At 44.3% G+C, this 25456-nt stretch overlaps 1 protein-coding gene across 7 annotated transcripts in view; it reads left to right on the top strand.

The window, feature by feature from the left end:
* dlg3 (discs, large homolog 3 (Drosophila)) overlaps positions 1–25456 on the top strand; it is a 137363-nt gene that overhangs the window by 29392 nt on the left and 82515 nt on the right. For 4 of the 7 annotated variants that reach the window (XM_045207781.1, XM_045207785.1, XM_045207773.1 and 1 more), the window contains exon 1: positions 15633–16427. In XM_045207781.1, coding sequence (XP_045063716.1) covers positions 16059–16427 — 369 coding nt within the window. In that variant the 5' untranslated portion in view covers positions 15633–16058. Of the gene's footprint in view, positions 1–4612; positions 4727–15631; positions 16428–25456 lie in introns of those variants that run through there. The other 3 variants (XM_045207769.1, XM_045207779.1, XM_045207771.1) reach the window with 3 other exon arrangements.

Raw genomic sequence — 25456 nt, 5'->3', positions numbered from 1 at the left:
GAGGAGCGCTACATCATTTGTGGGGGACAACATTTACTGTAGACTTGTTTTGTCACCATGAAGATATGAATAATCTTTTTGGACTGGCCGACCAAGAGGTCAAGATGGAGCTAGCCCTGAATTTGGCAGGTTTGCTGTATCCTGGGCACATGTACATACATGACAGTCCTCATACACGGATTTCTCACAGATGCACATCTTAAATCAGGTTGCAGACCAGTTAACTTGGCCTAAGACTTAGCGAGTGCAACAATATTAGCAGGCTAGTTAATCGGTTTCGTATCAAGTTCATGGCTGCTACTTGTTCACAAAAAGCTTTGTGAACAAGTAGCAGTTGAAGGTGTGTGTCTGAATGAGTGGTTATAGAAAGATTCCATTCGCAGAATTTTAAAGCATTTGTTCTCTCTAGGAATTCCCATATGTACCTCCTAGCTTAAACTTTTAAACCTTAGTAGTAATACACTGTAGTGAACCAATCATTTTTTTTCATTAATTCAATGAATTACAGTCAGATTGAACGCTCACGTGACAGATATCATTGTGCAAAACCCTCATCTCCTTGACCCATGTCAAACACACACTGTGGTCACACGTCACAGCACGTCAAAAGCTTTAACCAGAGACCTAGTGCCCCACCCACCATTCCTCTGATACACCCTGGAGCTGCTTACAACTAAATCAGCCGCACAAGTGCCCCAGCCCTCCTTCCCTGCATTACAGTTGGTCACCATGTCATTAGTACAGTGGAACTGTAGCTGATGTTACTAGTAACAGTGTTGAGGATTGGCTAGCCCAGCACCAGCCCTATCCCCAGTCCTAGCCCCATCCTCAGCCCCATCCACAGCCCCATCCACAGCCCCATCCCTAGCCCCATCCTCAGGCCTGGCCAGTGTGGGCTATACATAGGGAGGCCGCAACAGTGGGGGCTAGTGGATGGGACAGCTCAGCTCAGTGGCTGGCCAGTGAGGAGGCCCTAACAGTGGGGGCTAGTGGATGGGACAGCTCAGCTCAGTGGCTGGCCAGTGAGGAGGCCCTAACAGTGGGGGCTAGTGGATGGGACAGCTCAGCTCAGTGGTTGGCCAGTGAGGAGGCCCTAACAGTGGGGGCTAGTGGATGGGACAGCTCAGCTCAGTGGCTGGCCAGTGAGGAGGCCCTAACAGTGGGGGCTAGTGGATGGGACAGCTCAGCTAAGTGGCTGGCCAGTGAGGAGGCCCTAGCAGTTGGGGCCAGTGATGAGTTTCAAGTTTTTAATGTCACATTCACAAGTACAGTGAAATGCCTTTCTTGCAAGCTTTAACCCCAACAATACAGTAATCAATAACAATGTAATACTAAAAATAACAAGGTCAAACAAAAATACATGAGATATACAAATCAGAATAAGAAGAACAGGATAAAGTAAGTAAGCATACTATTATACAGGATCAGTTCCAGTACTACAGTGGGGGAAAAAAGTATTTAGTCAGCCACCAATTGTGCAAGTTCTCCCACTTAAAAAGATGAGAGAGGCCTGTAATTTTCATCATAGGTACACGTCAACTATGACAGACAAATAGAGAAAAAATAATGCAGAAAATCACATTGTAGGATTTTTAATTAATTAATTTGCAAATTATGGTGGAAAATAAGTATTTGGTCACCTACAAACAAGCAAGATTTCTGGCTCTCACAGACCTGTAACTTCTTCTTTAAGAGGCTCCTCTGTCCTCCACTCGTTACCTGTATTAATGGCACCTGTTTGAACTTGTTATCAGTATAAAAGACACCTGTCCACAACCTCAAACAGTTACACTCCAAACTCCACTATGGCCAAGACCAAAGAGACACCAGAAACAAAATTGTAGACCTGCACCAGGCTGGGAAGACTGAATCTGCAATAGGTAAGCAGCTTGGTTTGAAGAAATCAACTGTGGGAGCAATTATTAGGAAATGGAAGACATACAAGACCACTGATAATCTCCCTCGATCTGGGGCTCCACGCAAGATCTCACCCCGTGGGGTCAAAATGATCACAAGAACGGTGAGCAAAAATCCCAGAACCACACAGGGGGACCTAGTGAATGACCTGCAGAGAGCTGGGACCAAAGTAACAAAGCCTACCATCAGTAACACACTACGCCGCCAGGGACTCAAATCCTGCAGTGCCAGACGTGTCCCCCTGCTTAAGCCAGTACATGTCCAGGCCCGTCTGAAGTTTGCTAGAGTGCATTTGGATGATCCAGAAGAGGATTGGGAGAATGTCATATGGTCAGATGAAACCAAAATATAACTTTTTGGTAAAAACTCAACTCGTGAGGAGGCCCTTGCAGTGGGGGCTAGTGAATGGAACAGCTCAGCTCAGTGGCTGGACAGTGAGAAGGCCCTCATCAGCATTCGAGGCATGCTGTCACCTGAGTGGAGGATGGGAGGGAAAATAAATGAGTCTGCAAATTCACTGATTTGGTGCAGAGGCAGGTGAGGGGCATAATAGCTTCTGTAGAGATGGAATAAATGAAGCTGGTTAAAAGAGGGAGGTACTTGGGAGGAAGAGGCCTGATGGAAAAGTTGAATATATTAGGTTATCATTGTGCAAAGCTGAATCTACTTTGGATCTAAAATGTGATTCCTAAGAAGTATGGAATGTCATACTTGTGTGATTTTGACGACTTTAGTTGTCATTTCTTGTTCTTTGACTGTTCAAGTTTGAAATAGGAATGTTTCTAATGAATACTGCATGCTGTTTGTTGACTCATGATAAGTCACTCATAGACTCATAATTCAACCGTGCGTGCGCGTTTGCAATGTGTTCGTGTGTGCTTGTGTCTGTGCACACTGCATGCGTGGAGTGTGTGTGTGTGACTGCATTTGTGTGCATGTGTGCTTGCTGTGCTTTCGTTCGTGTGTGTGCGTGTGTGTATGTGTGATGAGTGACCTGCCAGTGTTGCCGAGGCCGTCCTCCTAGCTGCCATCATTAGATAGAGGGGGCGGCTGAGAGGGCAGGGGGCACCCTTGGCCCTGCAGGTGTCAGTTGACCTGCCTGTCAGCACCGCCATGTGGGAACAGAGCCGTCACAGCAAAACTCCCTTATCATCACCGATAACATATTCAGACCCATGCAGTGACACAGCTAAAGTTTGGTTAAAGTACAGAACAGCAATGACAAAACATCTACAAGCGTTCATTTGAAATATGATGCAAACATATTTATGTTATGCTTTTTACGGGATGACGGATGTGTTTAGCCTGCATGCTTCTATGAGTGTAGTGTGTCTATTATACACAGATCAGGACAAAGAACCCGCTGGAGCCTTGATCATCAGGATAGTAATCAATGCAATTTTGTCAAGAGCCTTTTGTGACCTTGCGTCAGGCAGACAGCCATGGCCTTCTGTAAAGGCTGCCCTCTGCTGTCTCTTAAGGGTCTGTGCGGGTTAAGCTGTGGCAGTACACTCAACAGCTCACAGGTAGGCAAAGCCTCTGTCTCTGTCAGATCTAACTGTCGCTTTGGATAATACATACGTAGTGTGTAAGAATCAATAGCTGCCAACATCCTTATATAATATCATACAGTTACAGTCTTTAGGCTATCAGTCTGTCCTGTATGAGGCTGGAACATAGTAATTACTCCTCCACTCCTGTCACTATGTATTGGTTGAGTTTTTAATTTCTCTTCACTATAATCCCATTGTTTGTCATGTTTAGTAGATCTTTGACAGACTGGTCCGTCCAGTCCAGTTTATACTCTGTCTTTTCTCCATTTGTTCTGCGGGGCACCGGTGACTGTTTGCACAACAAATATCAGTCAGTCAATGCTCGTTAGCAGAGAGGCAGACAGAAAAAGAGCCCAACGGCTGTATTACTCATCCTGTTCCATTGCAGATGTATGTTGCTACAACACTGACCATGTTTATATGCACACCAATATCCCGTTATTATTCGGGATACTCAAGTATTCTGTTTTTGAGTGGACGAATATAAACATAATATCCCGTTTACAATAACCTGAATAAGCTCGTTTCCTGGTTTAGAGAAACCCGAATAAGATCCCTGGGATAGGCTGATCTTACACGGGATACTGTGGCATGTAAACTGTTGTGCAATTATTTTCTGCGATATTAAAGCTGACAGTATTTAACTTTCAACCAAAATATGCATCTAAGACGAACTGAAATATTATTATAAACATGTTGGACCGTTTTCACATCTTTTATTTTCCTTAAAACCGGTTGAGAAATGGATGTCATTTGGAAATTTTGCACTGAAAATCTCCCCGGTCCCTAAACATCTTTGCTCCGCGAGAGAAGCAGAAATGAAAGAGAACTTTACTGATATCATCAACAATCTAGTTGACGCATTCATTCTATCGATTTATGACATTATTCTGGTGAGCAAGGCTTTATTTAGTATTCTAGAGCATCAAGTAATGACAGAAGAGAAACTGCATGTATCTAATTATAGAAAAGTTGACTAACAAATAGCCTATCTAATGTCGGAAATTATAAGCAGCAAATATCTTAAAACTATTTTTTCCGCACCCCCTGTCAAATATCATTAACCCTGATTCTACTGTATTTTACACTGTGTGTATATTGATGAGATTTGATCTATTCCATCCTGTGTGTCCTTCCTACAGAACTCTGGGGAGGAAGAGGGAGTGTCGCGGGTACGAGTGACCACAAGGAGGAGCCCTCAGAAGGTGGAGCATGTGTCGGGGCTGGTGAGCTGCTCCCACATCGAGACACCCAAGGTCAGTCATCCAGGGGTCAAATGAACGCTCCATAACGTAAAGGAGCCCAAAAAGTTTCACCCAATCAGTGTCTCTCTCACATTCCTCTCTCAGCCTGCTCAACGAGTCGTCACAGGGGTGCCCTTAACATCCTGAGACGTTTGTTATTTTTCATTAAGCTCAGTGACCTTATGAACATTTTAATAATCAGAGGGCATTACAGCGCATGCATCACACGGAATCACACAACTATCCCAGTGACTCAAATCAGTGATATCAGTTGTGATGACATAACCACCACAGCCTTTAGTACAATTCATCCTAATGTTGATATGAGAAGATTCTGAATTGTTGTAGATTTAGCTGGTGTGGATTTCTGTTCTATTTTGCAATTCGATATTTGTGAAGGTTGAGGCTGAAACATTGCTTAGTTTGGGTTCATTATGTAAATTAAGGAAGTGGCAAGCATGTTGACAGCTGTTTCAACTCAATATGTCAACACTGGGCAGATAATGGGCCTGGTATTTCATGGTATTTAGCCTCTTGTAATTTGGTATGCTGTCATATTTTCAAATATCTGTTTGTCAATTTAGAATATGTAAATGATGTAAATCATGCATGTATGATGAATCACCAAAGATTAAAAATGTGATTATACTGTATATCACTGTCATCTGTAGTGGGCCACGTTACCTTAGAATGGAGGGGTTGTGACTCACCTGCTATCGCACAGCCCCTGTGTCTGTCTGTCTGTCTGTCAGGGAGGGAAGGGCAGGCCTCCTGTCCATGTTCCCCAGTACAACAGTACAGTACCATGGCATGCCTTGTTTTCACATGCCTTCCCAATCACAACATGCCCAGCGGCACATGCCAGCATAATGCCCGCAGATGCTGGCTTTTCAGCTGAGCCGAGAACTAGTGCAAGGGGCGGGGGCGTGAGGAGAGGGGTTTGGCAGGGGGAGAGGAGGGGGCTGCTGCCTGGGTTGAGGCACGGTGATACAGGATCACTGTGCTCGTATGATAATGTAATATCTGCATAAAACCACGGTGACAGTACAGTTAGACTCAATGGTGCTCATTAAAGAGCTGGGCTGGATAATATGGAGCTGGGTGTGTGTAGTGTTGAGGTCCTCTCTCTCGCATGGGGAGACGGAGGGAGCCGAGGAGGCGGCAGGAGAGGGTAGGGATGGAGTGAATGAGCGAGGGAGGAATAGAGGGAGAGGGAGAGAGTGGGGGAGGATGGGGAGAGCGAGGCGGCAGAGAGGCGAGGGCCGCTGCAGTGCAACGCGCAGTCAGAGCTGGAACGGACACCCAGAGCTCAGCCTTCCTCGGGTTGCCATGGAAACCACATTCCTCCTCCTGCCTGCATCCCTACAGACTGTTCTGACCTCTCTCTCTCTCTCTCTCTCTCCTTCTCTCCATTTTTAATTCCTTCTTTTGCATCTCTCTTTTATTCCCAGTCATACTATACACACACAGATGCATATTAAAAGAACACATCCGCACATCTACAAATTATGCTGTATTTAGCATGGAGAACATGATTTAGATACATTGCTTCACTGCAGAGAATTAAATGCGTAAATATACGGATGTGATTCTGCATTCTCATACATGGATATACACACTCGTCACTATTGTCTCTATCTCTCTCTTTCTTTCTCTTCCTCCCTTCTGTTCTGCAGCATGCTCCAGTCATTGCATTTCTTCCCACTCACAAGGTACCTATCTCGCTCTCCTGGCTTATAGTGTCTTCTGCCATATTCTGTCACTTAGCACCCCCCCTCTCTCTCTCTCGCTCTGTCTCTCTGCTTCTAGTCTGTCTCCCCTCACCTCCCATTCATCTATCCCCCCATCACAGCTTTCTCTGTGCCCTACACCTTACCTATCCAACACCCCTACATCACATCACCACTTACACTATTCTACTGACTCGCCCTGTTCCTCATGTTTCCTTCCATCCCTCTTTCCATCCCCCTTCTCTATCTTTCTCTCTCTTACTCTCTCCCTCTCTCACACTCTCTGTCTCTCGCTCGCTCTCTGTCTCTCGCTCGCTCTCTTGTTCCCTCTCTTTCTGTCTCCTCTCTATCGCTCTCTCTTACTCTCTCCCTCGCTCTCTCTCCCTCTCTCTCTCCTCTATCATTATTCTATCAGTGGGATGTGCTGTGTTGGTGGAGCAGCTGTTCTCTGCCACTGTGGCCTATTAATAGGAGTCACAGCCGTGGAGCCTTTGTTTCCTGTCTCTGTGTTTCTGGTAGTGCAAACTGTAGGCTTCTTGGCAGGTTACATTCTGGTTTTGTGTGTGTGTTTGTGTGTGTTAGCTCTATTAGCCCCAGTCATACCTCTACAGGTCAGAGTATCTCATCATGGACCATTTCCATGTCTTATGCCAATTCCTCTGGATACATTCCTATTGACCATGTTCACTATATCTGCTATACATTGAGTTGTTCTTTTTCATATTCCTGGGGAGATTATGTCTTGCTATATCCCTTTTCTTCTGAGGAGGAAATAGGTAGATAATGCTCTGATGTAGAGTTTCATCCTGAGAGAGAGGGATCTGTGCCTCTAGCCATCTCCAAGCCTCCCTTCAGTTAATTAAGACAACAGGAGAGGATCAGGATGGGTTATGGTGTGACTGCTCCTTTAAGACAACAGGAGAGGATCAGGATGGGTTATGGTGTGACTGCTCCTTTAAGATAACAGGAGAGGATCAGGATGGGTTATGGTGTGACTGCTCCTTTAAGACAACAGGAGAGGATCAGGATGGGTTAAGGTGTGACTGCTCCTTTAAGACAACAGGAGAGGATCAGGATGGGTTATGGTGTGACTGCTCCTTTAAGACAACAGGAGAGGATCAGGATGGGTTATGGTGTGACTGCTCCTTTAAGATAACAGGAGAGGATCAGGATGGGTTATAGTGTGACTGCTCCTTTCACTCAGAACAGGGCAGCACAGCTGGCCCTTAAATGTACACGGGGAGCTAACGTTAATGATATGCATGTCAATCTCTCATGGCTCAAAGTGGAGGAGAGATTGACCTTATCTCTTCTTGTTTTTGTAAGAAGTGTTGACAAGCTGAATGCACCGAGCTGTCTGGTTAAACTACTAGCACACAGCTCGGACACCCATGCATACCCCACAAGACATGCCACCAGAGGTCTCTTCACAATCCCCAAGTCCAGAACAGACTATGGGTGGCGCACAGTATTACATAGAGCCATGACTACATGGAACTCTATTCCACATCAGGTAACTGATGCAAGCAGTAGAATCAGATTTAAAAAACATATTATGAAACAGCGGGGACTTTGAAGAGACACACACACACACAGGTACAGACACACGCACACGGTAGTTGTATGGTGGTATTATACATTTTGTATTGTACATACAGTGCATTCGGAAAGTATTCAGACCTCTTCCCCTTTTCCACATTTGGTTACGTTACAGCCTTATTCAAAAATGGATTTTAAAAAAGAATCCTCCATCTACACACAATACCCCATAATGACAAAGCGAAAACAGGTTTTTAGAAATGTTTGAAAATGTATTAAAAATAAAAACAGAAATACCTTATTTACATACAGTACCAGTCAAAAGTGTTTGGACACACCTACTCATTCCAGGGTTTTTCTTTATTTTAACTATTTTCTACATTGTAGAATAATAGTGAAGACGTGAAACTATGAAATAACACATATGGAATCAAATCAAAATATATTTTATATTTGAGATTCTTCAAAGTAGCCACCCTTTGCCTTGATGACAGCTTTGCACATTCTCTCAACCAGCTTCATGAGGTAGTCACCTGGAATGCATCTAAATTAACAGGTGAGCCTTGTTAAAAGTTAATTTGTGGAATTTCTTTCCTTCTTAATGCATTTGAGCCAATCAGTTGTGTTGTGACAAGGTAGGGGTGGTATACAGAAGATAGCCCTATTTGGTAAAGGACCAAATCCATATTATGGCAAGAACTGCTCAAATAAGCCAAGAGAAATGACAGTCCATCAAGACATGAAGGTCAGTCAATCCGGAAATAGTTTTGAGGTCTTCACTATTATTCTACAATGTAGAAAATAATAAAAAGAAAGAAAAACCCTGGAATGAGTAGGTGTGTCCAAACCTTTGACTGGTACTGTAAGTATTCAGACCCTTTGCTATGAGACTCTAAATTGAGCTCAGGTGCATCCTGTTTCCACTGATCATCCTTGAGATGTTTCTACAGTTTGATTGGAATCCACCTGTGGTAAATTAAATTGATTGGACATGATTTGAAAAGGCACACACCTGTCTATAAAAGGTCCCACAGTTGACAGTGCATGTCAGAGCAAAAACTAAGCTATGAAGTCGAAGGAATTGTCCGTAGAGCTCTGAGACAGGATTGTGTTGAGGCACAGATCTGGGGAAGGGTACCAAAACAATTCTGCAGCATTGAAGGTCCCCAAGAACACAGTGACCTCCATCATTCTTAAATGGAAGAAGTTTGGAACCACCAAGACTCTTCCTAGAGCTGGCCGCCAGGCCAAACTGGGGGGAGAAGGGCCTTGGTCAGGGAGGTGACCAAGAACCCGATGGTCTCTCTGACAGAGCTCCACAGTTCCTCTGTGGAGATGGGAGAACCTTCCAGAAGGACAACCATCTCTGTAGCACTCTACCAATCAGGCCTTTATGGTAGAGTGGCCAGGCGGAAGCCACTCCTCAGTGAAAGGCACATGACAGCCCACTTGGACTTTGCCAAAAGGCACCTAAAGGACTCTCAGACCATGAGAAACAAGATTCTCTGGTCTGATGAATCCAAGATTGAACTCTTTGGCCTGAATGTCAAGTGTCACGTCGGGAGGAATCCTGGCACAATCCCTACGGTAAAGCATGGAGGTGGCAGCATCATGCTGTGAGGATGTTTTTCAGCGGCAGGGACTGGGAGACTAGTCAGGATTGAGGGAAAGATGAACGGAGCAAAGTACAAAGAGATCCTTGATGAAAACCTGCTCCAGAGTGCTCAGGACCTCAGTGGGGCGAAGGTTCACCTTCCAACAGGACAATGACCCTAAGCACACAGCCAAGACAACGCAGGAGTGGCTTCAGGACAAGTCTCTGAATGTCCTTGAGTGGCCCAGCCAGAGCCCGGACTTGAACCCGATCGAACATCTCTGGAGAGACTTGAAAAGGAGACTTGAAAAATAGCTGTGCAGCGACGCTCCCCATCCAACCTGATAGAGCTTAAGAGGATCTACAGAGAAGAATGGGAGAAACTCCCCAAATACAGGTGTGCCAAGCTTGTAGCGTCACACACAAGAAGAATCGAGGCTGTAATCACTGCCGAAGGTGCTTCAACAAAGTACTGAATAGAGGTTCTGAATACTTATGTAAATGTGATATTTCTTTATATATATATATATATATATATATATATACATTTGCAAAAATGTCTAAAAACCTGTTTTTGCTTTGTCATTATGGGGTATTGTGTGTAGATTGATGAGGTGAAAAAACAATTTAATCCATTTTAGAATAAGGCTGTAACGTAACAAAGTGTGGAAAAGTCAAGGGGTCTGAATACTTTCCAAATGGACTGTATGTAGTGGTGTAATAATGTCATATGATGTACTGTTTTATATTTTGTTTTATGTGTAATGTAAGTGCCTTAATGTCTTTGGACCCCAGGGATGGGGATCCCTAATAAATACAAATACAAATAACAGGAGAGGATCAGGATGGGTTATGGTGTGACTGCTCCTTGAAGACAACAGGAGAGGATCAGGATGGATTACGGTGTGACTGCTCCTTTAAGACAACAGGAGAGGATCAGGATGGGTTATGGTGTGACTGCTCCTTTAAGACAACAGGAGAGGATCAGGATGGATTATGGTGTGACTGCTCCTTTAAGACAACAGGAGAGGATCAGGATGGGTTATGGTGTGACTGCTCCTTTAAGATAACAGGAGAGGATCAGGATGGATTATGGTGTGACTGCTCCTTTAAGACAACAGGAGAGGATCAGGATGGGTTATGGTGTGACTGCTCCTTTAAGACAACAGGAGAGGATCAGGATGGGTTATGGTGTGACTGCTCCTTTAAGACAACAGGAGAGGATCAGGATGGATTATGGTGTGACTGCTCCTTTAAGACTGCTTTTCCGTCCTCTCTCCTTTCATGGGTATGCATCCTGTCAGGTGACCAGGGAGTAGTCACATTGCTTCTCGGAGAATGCATAGAAATGACCTAAATGCTCTTACACATGCTGTGTGTGCAGGGGGTGGGGGATGATAATGGTGGTGTTTGGGAGTGTGTGTGTGAGAGAGCGTGTGTGCGTGTGTTGGGTCTTCCAGGTGGGTTTATGTAATGGAGGGTGTGAGAGCTAGGTGACAGTAGGCTGACAGACAGATGTGGGGGGTGCTGTGAGGCTGTGAGGTGGGATCTGCTGTAGCCCTTCCATAAGCCAGAGGAAAAGTCCCTCCTTTAAACCATAAATCACAGGTCTCCCATTTTCTTTTGTCAAGGGAGGGTCAAGGGTTGCCGATTTCATTTCAGAAGATAAATTACCTTATGCTGTTGAACCAGATCTTCCCAGCAGTCCCCAAGCCTTTAATTGGACACAGTGTTTACCTAAACATCGGCAGAAGAGCTAGAGAGGGATCTATAGTATGTTGGTCATGTATGAGGTAAATTCGTACTTATTCATTATTCGCTTCTAGACATTTCTATCCCCAAAATGTATCCTGCTATAAGGATAAAAGAGAGATTCATTGTCATATTGGATATTGGTTATTTCTATGATATATATAGGTAACTGCTAAAATAAAGGAAACACCAACATAAAGTGTTATTCATTTTTTTCTCTCCCCAATTTCAATATTTTCTCATCGCTGCAACTCCCCAACAGGCTCGGGAGAGGCAAAGGTGGAGTCATGCGTCCTCCGAAACATGATCCGCCTAACCGCGCTCCTTAACACCTGCCAGCTTAACCCGGAAGCCAGCCGCACCAATGTGTCAGAGGAAACACTGTTCAACTGGCGACCAGGGTCAGCCTACAGGCACCCGGTCTGCCACAAGGAGTCGCTAGGGCGTGATGAGACAAGTAAAGCCCCCCCGGCCAAACCCTCCCCTAACCCGGACGACACTGGGCCAATTGTGCGCCGTCCTATGGGACTCCCGGCCACGGCTGGTTGTGGCACAGCCTGGGAATGAACCCGGGTCTGTAGTAACGCCTCTAGCACTGCGATGCAGTGCCTTAGACATGAAGTGTTTTAATAGTGTGTGGGCCATCACGAGCCAGAACAGCTTCAATACACCTTGGCATAGATTCTACAAGTGTCTGGAACTCTATTGGAGGGATGCGACACCATTCTTCCACAAGAATGTTAATGGTGAAAAACGCCGCTCCAGAATCTCCCATAACTGTTCAATTGGGTTGAGATCTGGTGACTGAGACGGCCGTTTTAATGCTCATCAAACCATTCAGTAAGCACTCGTGCCCTGTGGATGGGGACATTGTCATATGGGGGCATAGCCATGGTAGCCAAAATAATGGCCTGCCCAGCATTTCTATACATGACCCTAAGCATGATGGGATGTTAATTGCTTAATTAACTCAATATACTTTGTATCCCTCATTTACTCAAGGGTTTCCTTTATTTTGGCAGTTACCTGTACCTCTCAGTATAAAAAATTACAAAACAATCTTTACAGATGTTCAGTCTCAGTTGAAACGCTCCTCTGTGTAAGTGTTTTGTAGATGGCCTATTTGACTTCTATAAACTAAGGAGAATCCCGAGCAAGGCCTTGTCAGTTGACAGTGAATTCATTTCGCTTTAAGAAATTAGTCTCAGAGCAAGCATCTGTTCCCGGATGCGTCTGAGCCCTCAGTGTGTGAGTGGGACTGCACTGGGAAATGGACCCAAATGCTGCCACACTGCTATACGCACAATTCTCAAGCCTCAATGACGAGTAAAGCATTTTATCGAAATTACTTTATATCTAATGCATCAGTAAGAATATTCTTCAAAGCACATGCATCCATTCTACTTTATAAGCTAATATAGTACACACTATGCCATGTTGGAGACCATTTCTTAGAACCTCTGGTCTGATTTGCCATTGGTAACCTGGTGTATCTCTGTTCCCTTCTTTCTTCCTTTCCTTCTCTCTCTCTCTCTCTCTCTCTCTCATTCCATCTCCTTGTCCTGCTTATACAGAGACTACTGGTCATTGATTGGTTCTGACTTAGGAGACCTAGCAAAACATTTTATATTTCATATTACATAATCTTTAAAGGAATAGGATTCTTTTCCCCAGAGGTACTAGAAACGCCCACATGCACATGCACACTCACACACACACACACACACACACACACACACACACACACACACACACACACACACACACACACACACACACACACACACCCTCACACCCTCACACCCTCACACACTCACACACTCACACACTCACACACACACACACCACATACACACATCTCATGACATATCTGTGTTCATACAGTGCAGGCAGTCTGTTTCTTTCCTGCTCTCCATCCATCTCTCCTGCCTGTACTGTATCCATCCATTTTCATTCCCTCTGTCATATGTTGCCTTTTATACTGCAAACCCCCTCGCCGCATACCGCTGGACGGTAAATATGATGCTGACGATAGGTAAGAGAGACAGAGAGGCAGAGGGAGGATGGTTCCAACATGTGCTCGGTCATGTGTGCCGTGATGGATTTGCTTGCATCGTCTTTTCAAGCCACCGCCTTCAAGCACCGCCTTCAAACACCGCCTTGAAGCCGTGATTGGCTTTGACTGCGTCTTCGTAACCGAGATGGGAGCTCTCAGTGGCCCCTCGCTCCGTAAAAAATGCTTATTTCTGCTCCGCTTGCAGAATCTCCATAAGTTACAGGAATAGAATATCATGATAATGAAGTGAGTTACTGTTGCGTGTAATTAAGTGGTTGAGCCTGCTGTTTGTACCTCCTGGTAGGGCTGCAGTAGCATAGTGTGTACTGACTGTAAGCACTCACACACATACACACATACACACACACACACACACACATTGATACAAATGCATACTCTGTTATAAGTCCCCAGACACACACCAATATAATCATTAGTAAACACTTCATGTGTACACTTAAAGATACTCTCTTCATAGATAGTGTGTCTCCCTCTCTCACAGCAGACACTCATATGTAAATATAGCTACTATCTTCCACCACAGACAGACACACCCAGTTCCATCTCCCCACCACATTTCATTAATAATGCACATATGCAGGGCTTTAATGCCGACATTGTAACACACACACACACACACACACACACACACATTCACACACACACACACACACACACACACACCAGTTATCCAAAAGACAGACCTTCAGCCTCAGTGTCTGTTAGATGGAGCTCTGATCAACACTTAACTGCTTTGTGCAAGCTTATGAATATATCTCTAACGAAAAACGTAACCACACACATAAAAAAATACATATCCACCCATACTCTCTCTTCCTGTCTGTCTTCGACATTCTCACTCCCTCTCACACTCTCTCTCTTTCTCCGCCCACTCGAAAGCCCAAGCGTGTAATCGTGTTTGTTGCGTACACATGTGTTGATGTCATCATTGTGAACATGTGAGATATTTCCCCCATGGTTCTTCAGTGAGCCGTGGGGTCTTAGATGTACTGTACTAGTCTCTACCTATCAGTACAGGGCTCGGGTCGTCATACTATGTTTGATCTAGGTGTTTAGAATGACGTGATTCAATGCTGTTCAAGGCTTGTTGAAAATGTAATACATTGGTATCGATAGAAGAGCTAGAGAGGGATCTATAGTATGGTGATTTATAGGCACCCTTTAATACAAGGCAAAGCCTAATAATGGTGATACCTTTTAGTATAATAACCCCTATAATATTTTTGATAATATACCAAATGCAATAGGATTGTCATGTGAATGTGAGCCGTAACAACACCCGTTTCATTGTTACATTATGTCTAGATGTTCAGAGCTATACATGACATTAGCCCTGAGGATGTCAATCAATGGCCCAAGACAACAAAGCTCCCATCATTGAACCAGAGATGACCATTGACGCCCAGGGACCGGTCCTCGGAACAGGGCTGTAAATTGGAGGCTGTCTGTTGGATTTTGGCTGCATTGGAACGAGGGAAAACATGGATTCGAATGGCAGAGGATCCCCACTGAGGATTGGAATGAACAGAAGGGGAAAGGGGTTATGATCTTTCCTATCTTTTATCTCCAAACACAGCCCAGTCATATTGAGGAGATGGACAATTGTGACTAGGTTACAGTCATAGCATGTGTAAGGCAGTGTCTTTCCTCCCTAGGCAGTGAGCGGTGTGGTTTAGGTGGCGTGGCCCCTTTAAGAGCAGCCAGTGAAGCGCTCAGTCCTGTTGGTGCTGCTGCTGCTGATGGCATGGCTGCCAGTTGATTGGCTGTGGCTGTCAGGGTTGAGGTGCTGGAGGGATGCGGCTACGTATCTCCCCCTCTCTCTCTCTCTTTCTCTCTCTCTTTCTCTCCATCTCCCTCTCGCTTGCTCGCATCCCTCTGTATAATCCACATCTAGGGCAGGCAGGCTGAGAGGCAATCCAGTGCTCAGCTCCTCTCTGCAGGCTGAGAAAAGAGAGAGAGAAACAGAAAGAAAACACTGCTTCTCAACACAGTAGGTGAAACAGGAGGAAGAAAACGGGTTTGGAAAAAGGGAAGAGAAATACAGAGGAAGATTTCATCTGAGGATAACATTTATATATATACATATTGTTTATATATATATTTGTATACACGCATATAGATATTTATATATATATATATACATATATCTCTGTATATATCTGTGTATTTGTGCTAGTCTGTTTATATTCATATTTTTATATATATTTGTGTGTGTGTAAATATATATAATATATAAACATAAATGAATATATATATCTATGAATTTATATACATATCACTGTGAAACAAGAGAGGCGAGAGGAAAATTCTACCATCGGGGCTGGTCTCTGATTGTGTGATCGTATACAATATTTTCAATATAATTTTCTTTGATCTTCAACGTCAAGAGGAAGGAAGACTATGTACTCATTTTGAATTTTTTTGTTTTCCTGTTGCTACTTCCCCCACCCCCCTCGCTCTTTTTTTTTGCATCTGAGGGGAATGAAGAGAGGAAAGTAACAGGATTTGGAGAAAAAAGGAAAATCAGTCGAATTGCTGTGATTAGTGTTATTTGCGTCAGTATTAGCGCTCTGCGAGCTGATCGCTGCGTGTGATCTGAGGAGGCAGCAGAGAAAAAGTGCCACACCACGCCGCTCAGCCAGCACAGCCAGCATGCACAAACACCACCACTGCTGCAAGTGCCCAGAATGTTACGAGGTGACTCGCATGGCCGCCCTGCGCAGGATGGACGCCCCTCAGTACCAAGAATGGCAGGCCGAGCCCTATGGATACCCGGCCGGGTACGGGCCCGGGGGCGGGCAGACCTTACCCCAGCCTCCAGCCTCGGGAGGAGGAGGCATGGGAGGAGGAGGGGGCACTCTGGGGAGAAGTAAGGGCAAGATGATGTCTTCCGGGGGTCCCGGAGGCCCAAACCCCAAGCTCCAATCCAAGGGTGGCCCCAAGGTGAATGGCAACAACGCTGGTGGTCAAGCAGGTTGGTGGCCGGAGTGCACCTGTTCCAACCGGGACTGGTACGACCAGGTAACTACCTCAACTTCCTCAGCTGGCCTTATGGCCTTCCATCCCAGGCCTCTGGGAGCGTAAGGGTTAGGCAGAGGGGCAGTGGGTGAATGGGATTTGATGTGAGATTGTTGGGTTGAAACAGACATGAGTGTATACACCTTTTAGAGGTGCTTATTTGTCTTGGTGGAGACTGTTGTGCTGTGGTGTGGTAGAGAGTAACCAGAGCTGTCTCATATTGACTGCTTCATCCCAGCCTTCTGCTCTAATACAGATTAACTGTTCATACTCATTCATTAATTTAGGGAGTAGTGGGCTGTTTCCTATTAATTTGTCTACCATACAGAGCAGGCCAGGTGTCCGATATTCACTTCAACATAAGAATGTCATGCCTTAAGATCAGATAGGAATGAATATTGCTTATTTATTTGATTTCATCGAAGGCCTATGTTAACAGACTAAAACAGCCCTGCATTCGTTTTCCTTCAACAGCCACAGAGAGTGAAGAGGCGATTCATTGAAAGCTAAATTATACTAAAGATGGCTCATTACACTGCAATGTAGACACATTTCTCCTCCATCGGCCCTTAACAAAAATACATTTTGCCTGACATATATGATGCATGTTTCTCACAGATTAACTAATGAAAGGGTTGTCTCTCATCTGGCAGATTTCAGAGAGAGAGAGAGAGAGAGAGACTCCATTAGATGGTTTATTTCTTTATGTGGCTGGTTATTCCTTAAACTAAGTACATTGCTCTGCTATGGAGGGTTGGTTGAGATGGAGGGGTTGGACCAAGCTGACTGATGAAAGGGAAGAAGCATCCATCCTACTGGGTGAATATGATACTGTAACTAGGGCCATTTAAACCGGCACATGCTTTATATTCATCATTTACCATTTCCTTTATATTCCTGGGGCCTCTTGTCTCAGTCTTGACATATCTCTTTTGACTAAAGCTAGGAACACAATCTGTAATTAGGCAGGGTGCGTGTGTGCGTGCGCGCACGAGAGTGAGCTGGGGTGGGGGAAGGGCCGCTGTGTGTGTATGAAATAGAAGAAATGGCTCTCTGTGTGTGTGCGTGTCTGTTTAGTCCCATAATATACACGCTGTTCGAAGCTACTGTGTATGTGTGTGAATGTATTTGAGCAGAGATCATAGAACGGCAGGAGAGAGAGACAGCATGGGGGTAAAATGGAGGCTGAAATCTCACTGGCAATGTTGGAGAAATTATACTGAGCACAGATGAACAGCAAACTAACTGATATTACTAGCTAGCCTTCCTCTACATGAACCAGGGAGGAAGAGGTTTCATTAGTAAAGGAAGCATCATTGAGTAGCCTACGATTTGCTACCTTGACATTGTGCTGTAATAATAATCTACGGTATATTCTTACTGGTCCATAACCACCGTCAGCTGCGCACGGGCCAATCAGGCAGATTTAATTTCTCAACTTTAAAACCTCACAGCTGTTTTGATAACGTAAGCATTTTGGTGTTGATTATTTATTTGCCATCAGTACAAATATCCTCCTGCCAACTGCTCATTCCCAGCGTAAATGTAATGTCTAGATTGCAAATGAATTGGAACCAATATCTCATGTGAGATGTTTTTCAGCCGCTCATTCATTTATGTAGTGGCTTGTCAATTCATGCAAAGGGGGTGGGTTATTTGGAGCATGCATCATCACATCTTAGCCACAGCCTTTGATAGATGAAATCAATGGAGGTAAAATGATTGGTCATGCTCCTCTTCTATCATCCTGTCAGAGGATCTTTGGGATAGTTTAATGCCTAAAATACCGCATTTACACACATATTACGTGTGTAAAATACAGCATACAAATCCAAACAGTGATCATCTGCAATGTAACCGGCACAACAGCACCGGAAATACAGAGAAAGAATTAGTGATGACAGGAAAGAGAGGTGAAAATGCTAATGTCGAAAAAGAGAGCACTAAACCAATAAAGACAGCCGGCCTGGAGAGGGGGAGGGGATTATGTAAGAGGAGGCAGTTGGTGGTGGTGAGAGGGGATGCTCAGAGAGAGAGAGAAGGAGCCCCATGGCTCTGTGGACAAGCATCTGTCCCTCAGCCTCCTAAAAGGCCCTCTACAGGGTCAGATTTTAACCCTCTCAGTCTTTAGTACAGCATCAACACAGCACCATCCGCCCCTGCTTGCTGTGGCCGCCCACAGCACAGACAGAGCAGAGCCTTGGATGGAAGTTGGAGCCTCTCTGTTCTCTTCAGTCCCCACTGCACATCCATGGGTGGGAATTTCTCCTCTCCCCCACCACCTTCGCAGCACTCACAAGACGCCAGAGGCCAGGGCAGGCATGGACATGTGGAATGCTCATATTATACACAGTCACACAACCACACTGATCTTTCTGATACATGCATCTTTTGAAAGATTTTTGGGAAACTTAAACTGTTATTAGTAGTCATCCAACATAATCTCTCAAAATAATACATGATTACAGTTGGTTAACATATTTTCATATCTATTTTTTCAAAGGATTTTGATAGCCACAAGTATTCCATCAAAAGTTCCTAAAATGACTAAGAAATTGTTCCAAACTAACCAAAGTATAGTATGTTACCTTCCATTTAACCACATGCCTTTGTTCACCTCCCTCCCCACCATATCTCCTTGAAAGCAAGATAACAGTCCATGGCTATTGTCAGGGGGTTGGTTAAGTTAATTATGGATGGATGGATGTACATGAAGCCAGTTGGGATTAAAATGAGCATTTCCTTTAAACAAGAGCAGTTGAATTTCCATCTGAGAAATGAGGAGACCCTGGCCTAATGGGAGGCTTCTTCACTCAGAACTCTCCCTACCCCCTCAGGCTCCAATCTGTCTGTGTGTGCTCTCCAGCTCTGTGGCTATGATTAGCTTGAAATATTAATTGGATTTTACTTTATTTATTACGAGCAAGATATTAAACATTTTCCAAAATGCTCTCCCAGTCCCTCATGCTCCGTTGTAGGTCTATTGTTTACCAGATGATTGGTGCTCTGTGGATGTACAGGATCACTCTAATGCATGAGCGTTGAGTGTGGGCTTATATCATGAATACTCCCATAGGTGGTTTCCTGTCGAGAGCCTTCAGATTTGGATCAGAAATGTCTCTTGGCCTCTCTCTCGCTGGGTGGTCTTGGTTGTTATTCCTACTCACTGAAACTTTGGATCGCTCTCCAATGTCTCCATTTTCGACCATCCAACCACCAGATGTTTCTACAATAGTTTAATAGGAAATTAACAGTTATTAACAGATAGGCTTTTAGTCCAATTTTAGTTTTTTTTAATCAATATCCTTATGATCAAGTTTTTTAAAAATAGTTATATCCACATATCTGGTGTGTTTGCATCATACCAATTTTTTTCAAGGTTAGTACAGTATGTGGAATCTCTGTGCATACAGTAAATACATACATTTTCTTTGTGTGTTTTTGCGTCAATGTGATGATGAGACTTGATGTGATTTTCCAGGCCTCTAACAGGGGCCCAGCCCAAGGAGTATTACAGGAGAGGATTTACAAAGGCTTTTTACCCAAATGTCTTGGGCTCAGACCCCTGCTGTGATTTAGACAGCCTCCATCTGAATGCAGGAATATTCTCATCAGATCAAGAGGGATTTATCTCTGAGCTGATCTCAAAATGGGGAGCAAGGACGAGGTGATGTTGGTATGATAGGCTACACTACAATACACTTGACTGGAGCATTACAGCGTCCTTATTACAGGAACATGCAATAAGGACACGATTTATGGCCTTTTTTCATTACATACATTCTGAGGTCTATCCATACACCCTGGCCATTGTTACAGACTATTAATTCATGGTAGTCTTTTAAGTGTCTTATCAATGTGGAGGAGCCTATTTGCATATATATTGGGTGTAACGTTACATGTCAGCGTTCTCATTGGCTAATATTCCTCTATCTGATGGGGAAGATAGATGTTCCATCTATATGACATATGTCAGCAGATATCCAGCATATCATGCTGTCACTGGGGCCTCTGCAGTGGGCTGCTCTCTGGGCTGGTCTCCATGGAGGAGAGGACAGGAGAGGAAAGAGAAGAGAAGAGGAGAGGATGGGATGGGATAGGATGGATGGAAGGGAGATGATGGGAGAAGAGAGCATAGGAGAGGGGGGGTGTTAGTTGGTTGGTTTTCGCTGTTTGTCTGGCCTGAGATGTCACCCCTGGGACACGTACAGCCAGTAATAATGCATAGCTTTCTAACAGTACATCTGGAGTGGTACAGAGAGAGGTAAGAAACAGGAGCAGCTAGGTTCCTGGTGGTGAGGCCTGTCTGTCAGTGACTGTAGTGGAGTTGATTGGTGGGGTGCTGCCTCTCCTTTTGACAGAGACGGGTGGCAGACAGAGTGTTGGTCACAGGCCGCCCCAGACAGAGATGGGGTTGGGGTGGATCCCAGGGGGGCCAAACCTCCCCCACTCCATCCTCTATCCTCCCCTGTTATCTCTGCTGACTCTTAAAGGCCAGACAGCTTGGTATTCAGAGAATGATGTCATTCTAAATGCAGTGTGTGTCTGTAGAAAAGGGGGGGATGAACAGGGAAGAAATGGGGATGGATGGATGGATGGAGGCCTACGCGCTCAGTGTGCCTGTTTCTGACTAATCACTGGGGCTGAGTGCTGGATGTATGCTCAGGGGTTACAGAACTGGATGTCCAGAGTCAGCTTGGTGTCAGACAGTGTGGGATGTTCTGTGCTTGGTTTGATACTTAGTGCAATAAATGTACTGTAGGCCTACATATTTTTGTGTTAATCGTAGCTTTTACGAAATGCAATTGCAATATTGTGCTACTTTACACAGTACATGAGACTCGTGGGATCTCAGCCTTGAGCATTTTGGTGTGATAGAACATAGAATAGTAGGTCGGTCTGTTTGTCTTTACTGCCGTGTGCACATAAAGCTGGATTTGGGTAAACAAAAATGGATACATTTTACCCTAATATCCAGTACAGTGTGTTCAGAGGGACACAGCATTGATCCAGATATGTAGGAGACATGAAATAGATACTGGAGCCGATTGTGGGATCCTACCCGGTCCGCGACCTTTGGTATTGTATAACCTCCATACCAGGCTAGCCAGCAGTGCCCTGCCCCGTGGGAGGAAAGGAGTCGTCCAGCTAGCTGACGTGGTCCAGTGCAACACAGTTACCCCATAATCTTATTAGCTCTGACAATCTGCTAGTCTGGTTAACGGCCATGAGACTTTCTCCCCTGTAAGTAATTTCTATATTGTTTTCTTGCCTGTCAGCGGCTGGCTGCACACTGATGCTCACTTGCAGTATCAATTGTCATTGGACAAGGACTTGTGCCTGTCCAATCTGTATTAATATCTATCTATATGTCTCCCCTCTCTGTCTCTTTGGATCTCTTCTACAACATCACACACTAACACATACATATACACACACACACACACACACACACACACACACACACACATCTCGAACAGACCTTTGCCTAAAACAAAATGTACCGGACCCATAAAGATTCAAGGGAGGTGAGCAGCACGGTGAATCACTGCAAATGCACAATGAAACAGAGGGGACAAGGTGTGCTGCAATATTTATGTGCACTTTTACAAAAGTAAACTTTTTGTACACCATTAGAAGGGGCAAGGATTCTGTGGTTGAGAAGAGGCCGGCACAGACGTGGACGTCAGAGTGATGGGGATCATTTGACAGCTATTAGAAAAGTAGTACAGCTTGATCTCTGAACAGTCAGGTGTGTTGGTCTAACACTGACCCTGGACTGAAGCACTGCCTAACCTCGTCTCCCACACCTCCTGTAAAAGCTGCTGCAGCACCCATGGACTTGCAGTACTTCATTCACAGAGAGGTGGACCTGCTTTGTTTCAAGGTTAGGCCTACTGTAAATATAAATATTCTACTCAACATATAATACAAATATGCTTCTCAGATGCAACCAAATCTGCAGTATACACTACCGTTCAAAAGTTTGGGGTCACTTAGAAATTCCTTGTTTTCGAAAGAAAAGCAATTCTTTTGTCCATTAAAATAACATCAAATTGATAAGAAATACAGTGTAGACATGGTTAATGTTGTAAATGGCTATTGTAGCTGGAAAGGGCAGATTTTTAATGGAATATCTACATAGGCGTACAGAGGCCCATTATCAGCAACCATCAGTCCTGTGTTCCAATGGCACGTTGTGTTTGCTAATCCAAGTTGATCATTTTAAAAGGCTAATTGATCATTTGAAAACCCTTTTGCAATTATGTTAGCACAGCTGAAAACTGTTGTGCTGATTAAAGAAGCAATAAAACTGGCCTTCTTGAGACTAGTTGAATATCTAGAGCATCAGCAATTGTGGGTTCGATTACAGGCTCAAAATGGGCAGAAACAAATAACTTTCTTCTGAAACTCGTCAGTCTATTCTTGTTCTAAGAAATGAAGGCTATTCCATGCGAGAAATTGCCAAGAAACTGAAGATCTCGTACAATGCTGTGTACTACTCCCTTCACAGAACAGAGCAAACTGGCTCTAACCAGAATAGAAAGAGGAGTGGGAGCTATATCTCAGACTGGCCAATAAAAATAAAATATTAAGATGGGCAGTCTGAGATATGGCTTTTTCTTTGCAACTCTGCCTAGAAGGTCAGCATCCCGGTGTCGCCTCTTCACTGTTGACGTTGAGACTGGTGTTTTGCGGGTACTATTTAATGAAGCTGCCAGTTGAGGACCTGTGAGGCGCCTGTTTCTCAAACTAGACACTCTAATGTATTTGTCCTCTTGCTCAGTTGTGCACCGGGGCCTCCCACTCCTCTTTCTATTCTGGTTAGAGCCAGTTGGCACTGTTCTGTGAAGGGAGTAGTACATAGCGTTGTAAGAGATCTTCAGTTTCTTGGCAATTTCTCGCATAGAATAGCCTTCATTTCTCAGAACAAGAATAGACTGATGAGTTTCAGAAGAAAGTTCTTTGTTTCTGGCCATTTTGAGCCTGTAATCGAACCCACAATTGCTGATGCTCCAGAAACTCAACTAGTCTCAAGAAGGCCAGTTTTCTTGCTTCTTTAATCAGCACAACAGTTTTCAGCTGTGCTAACATAATTGAAAAAGGGTTTTCTAATTCCAAGCGGGCTGTCATGTGTCTTTTACTGAGGAGTGGCTTCCTTTTAAAATGATAAACTTGGATTAGCACACACAATGTGCCATTGGAACACAGGACTGATGGTTGCTGATAATGGGCCTCTGTACACCTATGTAGAGATTCCATAAAAAATCTGCAGTTTCCAGCTACAATAGCCATTTGCAACATTAACAATGTCTACACTGTATTTCTGATCAATTTGATGTTATTTTAATGGACAAAAAAATTGCTTTTCTTTCGAAAACAAGGACATTGCTAAGTGACCCCAAACTTTTGAACGGTAGTGTATGTTTATAGAATTTAAATGAAATGTGTATTGGCATGGGCTGTTTGAACTGCATGTACATGATGTGTGTATACCGGCTTGCCTGCTTTCTGCCATGTATGGTGAGGCCAGATCCGAATGCTGTTTGTCAGAGTCCCTGCCTGGACCCAACCCTCTGCCTCTCCCAGCCAGCCAGGGAGGAGAGGAGAGAGGGGAGGGGAGGGCTGTTTGTTTGCCTGCCTGCTTTGTTTTATTTAGGGGGTTTTGCTGATCAAGGTAGCGGCTGGCCTAGAAACGGGAATGTGCTGTGCAGGGCTGTACTCCTGATTCAATGATGGAACCATCGTTCCCTTGTTCTGTCAGGAAGAAAAGGGAGGAGGAAGAGGCCTTTCATTGGTTGATGATGGGGGACACGGTCACATGGTCTCGCCCTCCTACTGCTATAATCTATAATGTATAATATGTATAGAAAACAGTGCTGTATGATGTCTGTATGGTACTTCTAGCTTCAACAGTCATCTCCTGTTGCCTTATCTGGGTTCTATTCCTCTATTGCTCTTGGCTGGGTAGGCTTCAGATCAGAGCACTAACATCCTGGCTAGAGCGTACTAGAACACCCACACACTGCCACGGGACTGCATGCATCACATCGATAATGCTGAAGACTGGGCCTATCCCCAAGCCTTCTGACTCCTCTCCTTTTTTGTGGGTGTCCGTGGGCGCTCGCGCTATTGTTCCACTGCTCGTAATTTTAGAAACGCAGCTCTGGCTCCAGTGGATGCATGTATTGTATACTGTAGCGGTGTAGACAAGGCCCTGCAGATCTAGAATATTCTTCACAGTAGAAGGGTGACACATTTATTTGAGTATTGACTGGATGCTGTTATTCATGCAGTATTGTGAAGCTTTAGCTGTTGTCATCTCCAAACATGTTTATGTTTCAGATTAATATTGAGATGCAGAATGAAGACTAAATGCTAAAGCGGAAGAGCTGAAATGCACAGATTTAGAAGTCTTCTTCCATTTTTCTGGAGAGTTGTGTCTTGTGAGGAGAACATTTGGCGATGCAGTCAGTGCATCTCTTCCCATGTGTAGCGTAGTTGCACTGAGTGCCATCTGATCTCGCTAATGCATTATCCAAGCAGCCCTTCAGCCATTTGGTCTGCTGGCCTCTCCATTTCTTTATTTGTTCTTTATTTCTGTCATCATCCTCTCATCTCTTCCTCTGCCTTCTGTCTTTCTCATACATTGTCAGAATCATAAGCTCCAATCAACTAGCTACATGGTATGTTGCAGCAGGCTGCTTCAGCTCTGTGCGTCAGTATAATTAGCACAGCTTTTCTCTGCCATTTTTAGAGGATGTGCACAAGGTGCTGCTTCATTAATATACAGCCGCTATGCCTTTAAAACAATCATGTCTTTTATCTTTGAAGTCTCACTGAATACGTTTTTTTTTTCTAGCGAAATGAGGCCTTGAATAAATTGAATACATTAAACTAAATGATGAAGGTTGATCCGTAGTTGAAATACGTGGATTCCTTTTGACAAATCAAACAATTAAACTGGAAAGTATTTTTGAACCTGCTGTTGATTGCATTTAACATAGAGCAATAGGTTTCAATTATTCATG

This window comes from Coregonus clupeaformis, chromosome 3 (assembly GCF_020615455.1).
Source record: "Coregonus clupeaformis isolate EN_2021a chromosome 3, ASM2061545v1, whole genome shotgun sequence".
NCBI lineage: Eukaryota > Metazoa > Chordata > Actinopteri > Salmoniformes > Salmonidae > Coregonus > Coregonus clupeaformis.
The sequence above is the reverse complement of the archived record's forward strand: the minus strand, read 5'-3'. Positions and strand labels throughout refer to the sequence as shown.